The sequence below is a fragment of the Pinus tabuliformis genome, chromosome 9 (genome assembly GCF_031772625.1).
Source record: "Pinus tabuliformis cultivar Carrire ecotype Pingquan chromosome 9, CPIR1, whole genome shotgun sequence".
Classification (NCBI taxonomy): Eukaryota; Viridiplantae; Streptophyta; class Pinopsida; order Pinales; family Pinaceae; genus Pinus; species Pinus tabuliformis.
Window position 1 is genome coordinate 1,922,790,012 of NC_142307.1, and position 14,363 is coordinate 1,922,804,374.

The following is a 14,363-nucleotide window of genomic DNA, read 5'->3' on the forward strand; positions in this document are numbered from 1 at the left end:
GTGCATCTGCCACCACATTTTGCTTCCCTTTTTTGTAGATGATTTCAAAGTCATAACCCAACATCTTTGTGACCCACTTTTGTTGCTCTTCAGAGGATAATCTTTGTTCTAAAAAGTATTTAAGGCTATCATGATCCGTTTTTACCTTGAAGTGTCTTCCCATTAGGTAGGGTCGCCATTTCTTAAGTGCATGGAGTATTGCCAACATTTCCTTCTCATAAATAGCTTTGCTTAAAAACTTTCCCTTGATTGGACGACTTTCAAAAGCAATGGGTCTTTCATCTTGCATTAGAACAGCACCAATTCCATTTCCTGAAGCATCACATTCCACAATAAAGGTTTTTGTGAAGTCCGGTGTAGCTAAGACCGGTGCTTGGCACATTGCCTCTTTAAGATGTTCAAAGGCCTTTGTTGCTTCCGGAGTCCATGAAAATGAATCTTTCTTCAATAATGTTGTTAGAGGTGCTGCTATTCTCCCATAATTCTTAACAAACTTGCGATAATACCCTGTCAACCCAAGAAATCCTCGCAGATGCTTTATGGATGTGGGGATTTTCCATTCCTTAATGGCTTTAATTTTGCTAGGGTCTACCTTAACTCCTTCATGAGATACAATATGACCCAAATATTCCACCTCCTGGACTCCAAAGAAACATTTGGATCTTTTTGCATATAATTGTTTCTCCTCCAATAGTTGTAGCACCCTGTCAACATGTTCAACATGATCCTTCCAAGACTTGCTGTAGATTAGTATATCATCAAAAAATACTAACACAAATTTTCTAAGGAATGGTTTGAAAATTGAATTCATCAAACCTTGAAATGTTGAAGGTGCATTGGTAAGGCCAAAAGGCATGACCAAAAATTCATAATGACCCTCATGAGTTCTAAATGCTGTTTTCGGAATGTCTTCAATCTTCATTCTGATTTGATGATATCCCGAACGAAGATCCAACTTGGTGAAGTAAATTGATCCATGCAATTCATCCAGTAATTCATCAATGACAGGAATGGGGAACTTATCTTTAATAGTGAGCTTGTTGAGCTCCCTATAATCTGGACACATGCGCCATGATCCATCCTTCTTGTGCACCAATACTACTGGAGCTGAGAAAGAACTTTGACTCGGTTGAATTATACCAGCCTCTAGCATTTCTGCAACCATACGTTCAATTTCACTTTTTTGGACATAGGGATATCTGTACGGCCTGATGTTTGGAGGAACACTTCCTGGAATCAGATGAATAGCATGATCATGATCACGCATAGGTGGGAGACCTTTGGGAGTCTCAAATACCTTGGAATGATTGTCCAGGACTTTTTGGAGATCTGGAGAAATAGATGATTCCAATGTGGAAACATCTAGCGAACATAATTGTGCAATTACACCTCTTTGCTCCTTTTTTAGAAGCTTTGTCATGCCATTAGAGCTGATTATCTTTCCTGGTTTCCCTGCAATACCCCTTAATTCAACTTCCTTTCCTTCCACAGAAAATTTCATGAAAAGTTCTTGAAAATTAAAAGCTATTGTACCCAAGGATTGTAGCCATTGGACTCCTAGTACAACATCAGCACCTCCCATTGGAATGGAAAGCATTGGGCTAGTCAATACATATTCTCCCATGGATAGCTTGATATTATGGCACTTTCCAGAACAATTTATTGTTCCTCCATTTGCAATCATCACTTGACACTCTGGTGCTGGATATAGGAAGCAATTCAATTCTTTTGCTACCCTACAATGAATAAAATTGTGGGTGCTTCCTGAATCAATCAACACTATTACCTTTTTCTTCTTGATTTGTCCTTCTATCTTGATGGTTTGAGGAGTGGTAATTCCCGCCAATGCATTACAAGATATGGTCGGATTTATTTGTTCTTCATCTAGGCTTTGTTCCTGGAATATATCCTCTTCTTTTGACCTTTCTTGCTCCTTTTCTTCTTCCTCTTCACAATCTATGTAGAATAATTTCTTCTCAGCACACTTATGACCTTTTGTGTATTTGCTATCACAATTGTAACAAAGCCCTTTTGCTCTTTTTTCTTCCAATTGTTGTGGTGTCAACCTTGTAGGTTGTGGAAGACTATGGGCAACAACACTTCCGTCTTTATAGTTGTGAGTGGTATGCTTCCTAGTTGCCATAATTTTGCTTTCCATTTTTCTTGCTAACCTGAATGCCTTCTCTAATGAATCAGGTTCCCAAAGGCGCACATCATGTTGGATATTATCCTTTAAAGACCCTATGAACACATCAATCCTATGCTCCTCTGGAATATCTTTTACCCTTATGTTCAATTTTTGGAACTCCTCAATGTGCTCCATTATTGAACCCTTTTGTTTGAGACTTATCAATTGGCTAAAAAAAGTGTTGCTTTTTGTATCCTCATAATGTGCTATCAATTCTTCCGTAAAAATTGCCCAAGTGATAAATTGTTTACGAGAACAAAGCCATTGATACCATACAAACTGATTTGGTTCCAAATATAAAGTTGCCATACGTACCTTTTGTGTGTTTTGCACATTATTGAGATCGAAGAATTGCTCCATCTGTAATATCCATGTGGCGGGATCCTTGCCATCAAACTTCCTCATATCGATTTTTGGAACATGGTGAGTCTTCGATCCAACATTAGAGTCTATGGAATCATGATTAACATTTCTTTTGTTCTCATCATGAGTTTCCTTTACTACCTTTTCACCATTAGTGACCCTTTCTTGTAGCAACTTCTTCAATTCATCCATCTTATCATCCATGCCATCAATTTTAGCATCCATGCCATTCACCTTAGCTTCCATGCCATCCATCTTAGCTTCCATGCCCTTTATCTTAGATTCCACGCCATTTATCTTAGCTTCTGTTAGCTTTTGTGAGCGTGACATTTGTTGCACTTGTTCTTGTAATTTTGATATATCATGTAGCATTTCTTCCTCTTCTTCATGAGTCATGCTAGAGCTTTCAGGTTCCTTACTAGGTGTTTGCATTTTCTTTCCTCGGGGCATCAGTTACCGATAATAATGCTTTACTATGCCCTTTGAATTCCGTTAAACCAAGCTTACACAAAAATTAAAAAAAAAAAAACTACACACCTTTTTTCACTTTATAGAAGCCTGATATTGAATCTGATGTATCTCTGTAATTTCGGATCATCCAATTCTGAAATTGCTACCTGTAGTAGCCTTCTGCGTCCTCTTTCCAATGCCACAAGTCTGAGCCAAATTGGATTCTCCAAGGAAGAGTTATGTGAAATCTCCCACAGTGACTTGCTTTTAGACTGGTTCAGTAGAGCGAACTTGTACGACGTGCCACGAGTCACTGTTTCAACCTTTGAATCTGAAACACACATACAAGAAACTACAGTCCGTCCTCTTTCTGTACCTTTTTACGAAATTTCAATCCGATCCTCAGAGAGAGAGTTATGACGATTTTCCCCAGGTCACCTGTTTTGAATGTAATTCAGGAGTCTGCAAAAAGACCAACTTCCTCAGATCATATCTCCGAAAATATCGCGTGAAAAGCTCTGAAATTCGGACCCAAGGTTCAGCGCCAATTCTTCTCAAATGGGTTTTTTTTGCGACTTCTGAAACGTCACAGAAAAAAGTTATAGCGAAAATTCCACGATGACCTGTTTGGAGCAGCGAAACCCTAGAATCCAAAGCTCTGATACCAAATGTTATGAAACCAGCTCAAGAAAAGATAGAAAAGATAGATCCACGCCTTAGAATTCAGCCTCTTCGAGGGGGCAACCTCCTTTACATTACATAAATGAACAATTCTTGGATGATACAAATGAAAAACCTCCTTTCTATATATAGGAGTCTAAGGGTCCCAATACAATCAAAGCCTACATAACAATAATATTGTAGGGCACAAAAATAACAATAGAGGGATTCTATGGGGCATAATAGTAACAATATGGGGGTAATAGGGGCACAACAATATAAATAGGGGGTATAACTACAATAGTAATGGGGTAATCACTAGTATTATAGGGACCCAACAGAATTTCTTTCATAGGTGCGTTAGCTGCAGTATCCACAATGGAGTATTGCAGTGTAGAGGTTTGGATGTTTGGCTGGTTTTGGGCCATTTGGTTAAATATATGCCAATAACCTTCTGGGATATCTAGGAGGGTATTCCTGGGTTGTCGAGGGGGAATGGCTCTAATGGGAATGGCCTTAATAGCATTTCCTTTATCTGGGATGATGAGAGTGCCTAATGTCTCGGGGTATTCTTGAGTTTCTTCAGCTTCGTTATAAATGATTTTTGCAGCGCTTCCCTTATCTGGGATATTTAATGGTTGAATTATCCCAAGAGGAGATCTTGGTTCTTTAGTTTCCCCGGTTTCTCATCTTCCTTCATAGAGGTTGCTAAGGTTCACTTATTGCAATGATTTTGGGCTAGAATTTTCAATTTCTTGAAAATCTTGCTCTTCGGTTTGACTGTGCACCTCAGCAAAGGCTACAGATGGTGATCCTGTGGCCTGAAGGGAACTAGTAGGTTGTCTAGAAATAACTTTTCTAGGCCCTACTGAAGGCTGAGATTCTACTTTCTTAAGGATTTCGTCTATAAAGGTCGATCGGCCAAGGGTCACCGACCCATTAGCTTTTTCAGGATTGGGTAGAGGTTTAGGATTATTTTCAGGCTTTTTCTTCTTAGTCATGCACATAAATCAAATGCTAATTTCTACCCAAAGAAAACAGCAACAAGTCTGCAGGAAAGTGGGCAGAGGAGTAGGGCTATTACATTCTCCGTACGCAGGTTCTTACCTTCCGTTTTTAAAACCCAGTTCTCTCCTAGCAGGTTCTTACATCACTCTGGAAAAGAAACAAATGGCTACACTCTTCCCCAGCAACGAAGCCAAAATGTCAAACAATAAAAAGGGTCTTTTTCACCTCTATTTACCTCACATTAACTTGTCAATCCAGGAACGATTTGTTATCTCAAAAAGTGTACTCAGTTTGAGGTGGTCATTTGTCAGAGTAATGCTAGTAGTATAGTGCTCTAAATACAAGAGTAGACAGATGCTTGAAATAAGATCTATGTACAAAAAAGAACCTTAAGACTCAAATCATACACTCAGAAAACTATAGCAATTTATCAGTCAAGGGTACAATAACGGTAACTCATCCCTCTGTAAACTGATGTAATTAAAGATAATCAAGGAAAAGATCATCAACCTGGGAACTAGACAACAAATGTCAACATTCACTACAGTCTTAGATCGTTCCACACACCAAAGCAATGATAATACAAATAACAGGAAATGGAACAACAACTAGAAAATGGAACAGTAACTAGTTCTTATAAATAAGATTGAACAGCAAACCTCAGTCTAAGGAAATAAATGTAGCAATCATATCCTACAGAAATCAGATAGCAATCTTTACTCTGGGGATAAATCGGACAACAAACAGAAATAGAATGACAACTAATCGGCAATGAAATATACAATAGCAACTAGAGTTAAATGTAAATGTATAATGAACCAAGATAAATAACACACGCGACACGCTTAATATTAAGAGAAACAGTAATCTAACTTCGATACAACAGGTATCAATCTCAGTTATAAAGAATAATGATTGTATTTCGTAATGGAACAACAACGTCAATTGAACAAAAATCGTGATTAAGTGTAAACCATAGATGAATACAGTAATACCAACTTATGAATGTTACAACACGATTGCTCTGTAATTGAACAACAATAGCATTATGTAAGGAACAACAATGTTATATCAATGATTAAAAGAATAGCAATGCGTTACAAAGTCAGAATGAATAATACAACATTCCTATCACAAAGAACAACATTACTCAATTGAACATAAATCAAATATAACAGAACCATGATGTAAAATAACAAAACACATCAGATTACCGAACAAATCTGATAATGAAAACCACACATGAATTAGAGATAATGGTACAGGAGCAAATGTTCCACTAGGGCCGGGGTCTTAGCCTCCAGGGACACATCGCTTGAGATTACTCCACAATCAAAGATGAAACGGCAACCAGATTTATATTAAAACATCCAAGCAGAGTTACAGTGGATCACTTCTCAACGAGAGTCGATGATCAAAGTTTCAAATACAAAGGAGAATTACATAAAAAAAACAACAGGTCGTCCTCCGGGCTAGCAATGCTACCCCTTCTTATAACAACCAAGTGGAGATATCAATGATGCAAAAATATTTAAGATAGCGATCCCTCAGGATCGAAGGATCCTAAGGGATTTGCGAGGCTGTTAATTTTTAGTTATCTATTTGTTCTCTTACGCCGATTCTATATCTCCTTTTCCCTATCCTGGTTGATACGCTCCAATTTGGATCACCTTGTTTGCATGTGGTTTCCTGCTAGAGGGACAACAGTTAACTTTGCCCTATCTTTTCCTTTGGGACGACAATCTTTTGTTTTTTCTTTTCTAGCATAAGAAAATGGCAATTATTAGTAGTTTTGTGTTGCATATAAATCCCTTAGATTTTTTCATCATTTCTTATTATCTGCCTAGTTCATGATGCAAAGAGGTTATGAGTCTTGAAGCAAAGATGACAATATAAACACTAAAAACATACCTTTTTAGTATTCCACAGTGGATTGATTACAAGATTAAGGAAATCCATTACCTATGTTTCCACTCACTAGGAGGTGTTGGTCTAGTCATTTCTACTATTATGTAGATGGTTGGTATGGAAGGTAGAATTTGGGAAGCAAGTGATGATTAGAGTGGACCCATGGCTCATATCCATAAAAAAAAAAATGCTACATGAAATATTGATAGAAATGATTTAGTATAAAGAAATTTTCACTATTAATGAAGTAGTAGAATAGGAGATCACTAGTATATGGAAATAGGGGTGGAAAAAAGGAAGAAAATCTAGGATTAATATGGGAGAATGATGTCATATGGAATGCCTATATTAAGTACCTACAAAGAAGTCATGTTAGAATTACTAAGGGTGAATATTGAATAATTTATTCAAAGAAAAACTATCATACATTATTTGTTTAGGTTGGGATATCATGCCCACTTCTTAATGTAAACATATAACAAATCTTGGTGGTGAAATAGTTGTTGAAGGTCAGAGATCTAGAGAAAACTAAATTATGTGGCTAGCTATAATGTATAAGGTCTCAAGATGGGGAAATATGAAAAAAATACTCTATGCAAGAACCTATATTTATATTTTGCGTAAATAAGATGTTGAATATATTAATAATTTACTAATAAAGTGTTTCCATGTCAAGCGGTAATGGTTGTAAGTTGAATAAGTTGTAGGAGTGAAGGAAGGTTGGGGAGGAAAATTCATGGATCAATGCTTAAAAAACTTGTGGTGCAAAAATGAACTAAAGGAATGGAAAGAAATCCCCTTTCCCCTTTCTAACTTTCTATGGCTTTGGTTAGCCCAAAAATCAATGTTGTTTGATGAAAAAGGGACCCCTTATTCTCAAGTATCTTATTAAATTAGATCATAGACCTTGGAATACGAAATACCAATTTTCCCTTTCTCTACAATGAAATCTCAATGCTAAAATCTCTAGAGACTCATAATGTATGGACAAGTTCACCAACGATATCAATGCATTCATGCACTCAGGCATTTCTCAGCTAGAACATAAAAAAGATTAACCTACAACCACAAAAAAATGGCTCCTTTCCATAAAAATCCTCTTCTTTCTATGAAGAAAGAACCTCACAATGAAAGTGAAGAATGAATAATCCCCCAAACAACCAAAATTGTATGGTTAAGTATGCATGCTCTCAAAATGCCAAATGGTCTCACCCAAGAGGCTCACATAGCCGTATTTTCCATTTTTTCCAAAATGAGAGTAGTAAAAATATAAACCAAAATTATAGCCCCTCTAGTTACCCCCCTCTCATGGAATCAAATCCATCTATACTTTTGTCCTTATTCGCTCTATAGTTGGTAATGATGTTATTATAAATATTCAAATCCATTACATAGCTAGGCTCTTAGTTCCTTCATCATGTGCATATATCCATTACTAATTTGGGAATAAAACCTAGGGTATTACAACCCAATTGGTTTCCAATATTTTTGAGAGAGTCCTCATCCTTGAAAATAACGAGGAGATGCAAAAATTTGATCCATACATGAGCAATGGAAATTTCCATGTTTAGATCAAAATTAAGATTCTATTGTAAATAAGCATTCCCATAGAGCCTGATCTTAGGGAGATTGTTTGAAAATGAAGTCCCTCTTATTTGCTACTAAATATAAGCATAGAAAAAACTTTTTCATAATATAAAAACCTAAAAATATGACCTAGAACATCCTAGTTCTTTGTGATCTATTCCTAGGCTACTTAAGGACTAGAACAAAGGGCCACACATGGTGAATAAAGAATAGGTAAGGGAAGAACAAGATAATTTTGATGGTCAAAGTGAAGAGAAAACTTAGATTCCATGGATTAGGATGCAAAGGAGGAGAGAAAACTTAGTCCAATGATCTTCCAACTTGATTTATAGGCTCCTCCTACTTTAGGTGGCAACTAAGATCAATGTATGACATTTTTTGCCCATTAAGATTTACTACAACGATCTTCCAAATCCAATTAGCTTGAAACCAATGTCACATGTCTACTTTTCAAATTCACGAAAAGTTTCTTAAGAAATAAGGAAGGTAAGATTACAAGAGTTGTCTCAATCATGGTGTTGGCTTTGGTAGTATTAATGGAAGGTGGCTTTGCTTTAATGGCCTTTTAGATAGATATTTGTAGCTTTTCCCGTGATTTAGCTTTAGCTAACCCATCATTTGAGTGAGATTGTCCTCCTATCAACTATCCATTTGAGTTAAGTTCTCCCCAAATTGTAAGAGTTGTGATTTTCTCTTGTCTTATTCTTCCCTCTTGGTAGTGAAGGAGTCTTGGAATTTGGAAATTGGTTCTATATCAATGGTAATAGTCTTATAAAGGTCTCAAGGTTTTTCTCCATATTTTTCATCCTCTAGTCTTACATTTGGACTCTCTCCTTCAAGTGTCTATTCTCTTCTTCAAGCTAAACATTGATGACCTACAAGTCTTCCAAACTTTTTTTACTCATACTAAGTCTAATTTCTCTTCAAAGAACTAGGAACTACATCACTATCAAAGCTTCATCTTCTTTCGTATGTTATGTTCCATAAATGAGAGACCTATAGCCCACTCACTTCACCAACACTAATAGTTTGCCAAACTAACTTCCCGATCTTTGTTTCTGTAACTTACATAGAGATCTATGTTCTCTGAATGGATACAAGGCCTCTATTCTTGGTTCAATTTTGAGTGTCACTACTTATGAAGATTAGAGATACTCCCACTCTCTAGTGTAACCTACAGATATCAACCAACTAACAACACAATAGTAATCAATCCAAAAAAACCCAAGACTCTACAAATACTCTATCATTAACAACTTTTTTTTGGTGCAACTCCTTTGCATGTGAATATCTAACCAAGCTAGAATCAATCAAAGTGATCAAATTGAGACAATGCCTTGCTTCTATTTTTGTCTTTAATTATAATTGTAGTGGCCGAGTTCTAGGCCAATTACTTCCCATGCACCACATGATATAAAGTGCAATCAACACAAATCAAAATACCACTGATAATGCAAGAATCCAACATTTAGCATGGCTAACTATACGCCAATTGTATTTGTGCCCAATAGAACTCACTTCATCACAGCGCTTTTATTTCCATTGCAATGCCACATATAGTCTTAGCTCGACTTATCAAATATGTATTCCCACTTTTGATCAAAACACTCTATTGTATACTTAAACCCATGGTAGAAATTTCCTTCTCTATAAACAAAAGAAATAGTACAATCAATAAAATCAGTTGCATAAACAAATATAAAAAACACAACTACTCCTTCTCAATAAACAAAACTAATCTCTCACTTGTAAATTCAATGCCTATCTCAAGTCTATTCATCCATGTATACATAAGATGACCATCAATACATTTATACCACTAAGAAAATACATAATTCATATTATCATCAAATCCTTTAAATATCTTAAAACATTAAAGAAACAAACTGTGTTTAAACACATAATTGTAACACCATTGAAAAAAGAAAACCATGTATGGATCATCAAATCTAGTTATTATTGGTTTAACCACATGACGGGAACATCATTGAGAAAAGAAAAAACCATGCCTATAACGTTTAGCCAAACCATAAATATACAATGCTCTCTTCAAAGGAGTGCAATGGATGAGATAGAAATTGAAGTGATGGTTTGAAGATTCAAGCATTGGACTCGTGGCAATTCCCACTCAAATGCTCACATGCAAGTAGAGGAAGGACGACCTTGGAGGATTTGACTTGCTATAGCACTAGTTGTGTGTCTTGCATGGCCCACATACGAATTCCAAATGCTCAAAATCGATCCGTACTACATGTGGACCGGTATTTATTGATTGTTGGTTAGTGCATGGTCTTCCAACATTTTATAAACAGACTTTGAAGTTTCAGAAAATAGGAAAGATGATTGGGTATAATCAGGCAATTAACCATAATACTTATTCTTCTAATAATTAATTAATAAAAATAATTATAATTTTTTTAAAGGATTAATTAATAAAAATAACTATAATTAAAAAATAATTATAAATAAATAATTTTTACATTAATATAATTATCACATTATTTAAATTATTAATTTTAAGTTTTAAAAATAAATTAAGGGGGGTTAGTTTAAACTTATTATGATGTTTTTATGATTTAGAAGAAAGAATATAAAAAGCAAAATTTAAAACATTTTCATGGTATAAAATTTAGCATCAATAAAATTAACAAATAATGATTAGAATATAATTTTGTTTCATTTAATTAATAGAAAGTAAATAGATGAGTTCATCATACAAAGAATTCAATGTTTATTTTAGAAGCTAAAAAAAGAAAACTAGTAATCAAATGGTTATTGAATCTCTATTTGAACAATTTCTAATGACAAGGTAACTCATGAGTTTTTTGGCATCCTCTCCTATTTATTTTAGAAGCTCAAAAGAGAAAACTAATAATCAAATGGTTGTTGAATCTCTATTTGAACAATTTCTAGTGACAAGGTTACTCATGGGTTCTTTGGCATCCTCTTCTCTCACCAACTAAAGCAAAATCCTTTTAGCTCAAAATTATAAAAAAAAATTGAGATAATAACAAAGAATACAAGGTTGACCTTCCTATGTCTCATTTCTTTTACATTTTCATTCTCTTTTATTCCTATTTCAACTTAAGGTGGATGAGGATGTGTTGATTTTTTTTTTGTTCTTTTAATTGATGACCTAGATTGATTCTCAAAGGAATATGCTTTGGTTTGAATGCTTATCAATGGTTGTAGTGCGTTACAAGTTTGTTAATGCTTATCAATTGTTGTAGTGTGTTGCAAGTGTGTTAGGATGCATTGATTTTTAATAAATTTTAAAAAATAGATTCGTGCCACCTAGCTCCCTGCCCACCAATTTCCTAGGGATTTGAGATTATTCCAATTCTAATAAGTTCATATTCTAATTAGATGGAGAAATTAATATATAAACAATTTTTATTTAGCAAAATGGTATATTTTACAATAAGATGTGTAATTCATTTTTTTTCTCAAGTTAAATTAGATTGGTGCCACATGGCTCATACCCACCAATTTCTTAGAGATTTGAGATTATTCCAATTCTAATAAGTTCATATTCTAATTAGATGGGGTAATTAATGTACAAACAAAATTTATTTAGCAAAGTGGTTCATTTTACAATAAGATGTGCAATTCTGGTTCATTTTACAATAAGATGTGCAATTCCTTTTTTTTCTCAAGTTAAAGTTTACCCATAATTTTTTTATACATGGTTAATCATGTAAATGTGTGCATTGGTAATATTGCAATTTTTTTTTATTACAATAGTTTTTTTGTTTTTTTGTTATATTTATATTTTTAATATGATTGTACTAATTATTCAATTAAATTATATTTACAAGTACCATATTTTACCACCATTCTTTCATTAAAATTTATCTTATAACTTTTTATTAGAATGAATATATATATATATATATACTAAATTCTCTCGGAGTTGTCTATATTGCGACTTTTTGAAAGCCTTTCCGGCGGATTTTTCCGGTGGAAATCCCGCAGGAATTATTGGAATCGCAAGTTTGATAGCTAGTTTCTGCACAATGAAAGCGTCCCAGGGGTTTTTCAGGTGCTGAATCCAAATATGCAGTTAAAAAACCATTTTAACTGCAAAAAATCAAGATTTGACCTCAATTTCTTCGCCGGATTCCGTCACCGGAATCTTCAAAAAATCGCATTATAGACAACTCCAATTCTCTCCATAAATTTATATATAAAATAAAATAGTTTATATAAATTTTACCACATTCAAATCTACAAAAGCGGAAACCCTTTTCCAAGAGGATAAGATTTAAAAATGTGCAACGATACTTAAAACGTTAATGTTGAAAATTTTCGCGAAGAAAGAGACGTTAAGGCATTAACAGTACTGTTCCATCCATCTTTTCATTTAAATGAGCCTGCCACGAAGTATTCAGTTTGCAATAAAGCTTACAATATTTCCATTTGCATCATAGTAAACATTTCCATTATTGACGAATAGGGTTCTGTCCAAAATTAGTAGAAGTTTAATGAATATGAACGAAATTCCCAAAATATCAAGCAAAGAATTTCTTTCGTTCTCCAAAATTACATTGTGGGTCAGTGCATTTTGAACTTCCATGACAGCTGGATCTGCTAGAATATCATGGGTCTGCAGCGCCGGCCGTTCCCTCATCACCAGAGGCAGATACAGTCTCACTAGTGCCTTCGCTGCTTTCCCCTTCCTGTTTGCTGCCTTCCTCCCCCTGTTTCCAGGCAAAGCTTCCTGACTGCGCGTATCGAAGACAGTGTTCTAGAACACGCAGCCAAAAAGAAATGAATGATAAAGAATTATAAAATAAAATAATACCTAATTCTTGTAATTCAAGAAATCTTGAAATCTGACAATCTTGTAATTCACTAACAGAGGGTATTGATTTATTGCACTAGTGCAACTAATAAAAATTATATGTTCTCTTCATCTGAATCTTTCAATTTGCGGGAATGATAAACTAGCTGTCTGCGTACACTGTAAACACTGAAAAATACTTAGATACTGTGGACAAGTAATTCAGATAAAGAGTATAAATATGTGAAGTGAATGAGAAAACATCTTGGAATATATTTCCAGTGCAAAGTGGGACAAGCATCCATGAATTTACCTTTCACCTTCTCCTCGTAACCATTCTTGTCACGCCTCATTAAGGCCCCAGCTTCACCATTTAGAGGATCCTTTGCATTAGGTTCTAATAGAAGCAGAGGAAGAAACATTTGAAATATAACCACGAGATCTGCAAATGCAATACGAGAAGTAAGCAATAGATTGAGCATAATAAATTCGCTCGTTTCTTCCTTACTATATATTGGAGTCCTCGAACAAATAATCAAGAAAAGTTGTGGTTAGTCTCATTATTTCTTCCTTACTATATATTGGAGACCATTCCTTTTCAAGAACGTCAACACAAACTTGGCCAAATCTGAAGTGCCAAAAAAATTGAACCTAGTTAGAAAAATGGCAAATTACATGTTTGAAATGATACATCAATTATCAAATGGAAGAATTAGGGTGACCCTGCACCACCAGTCTTGAGTCTCGCAAAATACTAAAACATTTTGCTAGTTTGAAATGGGTACTTACAGCTCAGAAATGTTGGGATGGTAGATCCTATCCATAAAACGAATAATTGGTGGTCTGAATGGATAATCAGTTGGTAATTCCACATAAACCGTCCACACTCCATCTTGGTAAATACCTAATTAGATCATGACAAACAGTGAATTCTGCTTAACATCCCACCAATCTACTCATTACAAAATTAAACAACGCCCTAAAGTTGCAGCAGAAGAGCTGATGTCACAACACTATTTGATACAAGGACAATAAACTAATAACACAGCCGGTAAAAACCCATCATCATATCTAATATTGCTATTCCAATAACGCACCGACATTGGGTCAATCAAAGAATCCTTCAAATTTGCAAAACAGCTTCTCATAAGGCAATCTTGAAATATGTTAAAATTTAACCAATTAGCTAAACCTTACAGAGCCGCAAGTTCAGTTGGAGACTTGAGGATTCAAAGGATTCAACAATAATTAAATTCATACTGGGGAAAACTTGAGCAATGCAATTTTTTCTTTCTTAAAGAAAGAAAAACAATGGAAGTCTAACTTACTGTCTGGAGGTCCCTTGAACTCCACATAGAATTTATTGTTTGAATCCTTTACGTTCTTCACTTTAAAGCCTTCCATCATACTGCCCAT

The 14,363-nt window shown here is 35.0% G+C and overlaps 1 protein-coding gene across 1 annotated transcript; it reads right to left on the bottom strand.

Moving 5' to 3' along the window:
- Positions 1–12,762: 12,762 nt before the first annotated feature.
- LOC149156629 (ubiquitin-conjugating enzyme E2 4-like) lies at positions 12,763–14,363 on the bottom strand. Its single transcript, XM_089444813.1, has 5 exons — positions 14,276–14,363; positions 13,737–13,851; positions 13,523–13,575; positions 13,261–13,389; positions 12,763–12,911 (listed from the first exon to the last, which is right to left on the bottom strand). Exons 1-5 carry the CDS (start codon positions 14,361–14,363, stop codon positions 12,763–12,765), a joined length of 534 nt encoding a protein of 177 aa, XP_089300939.1.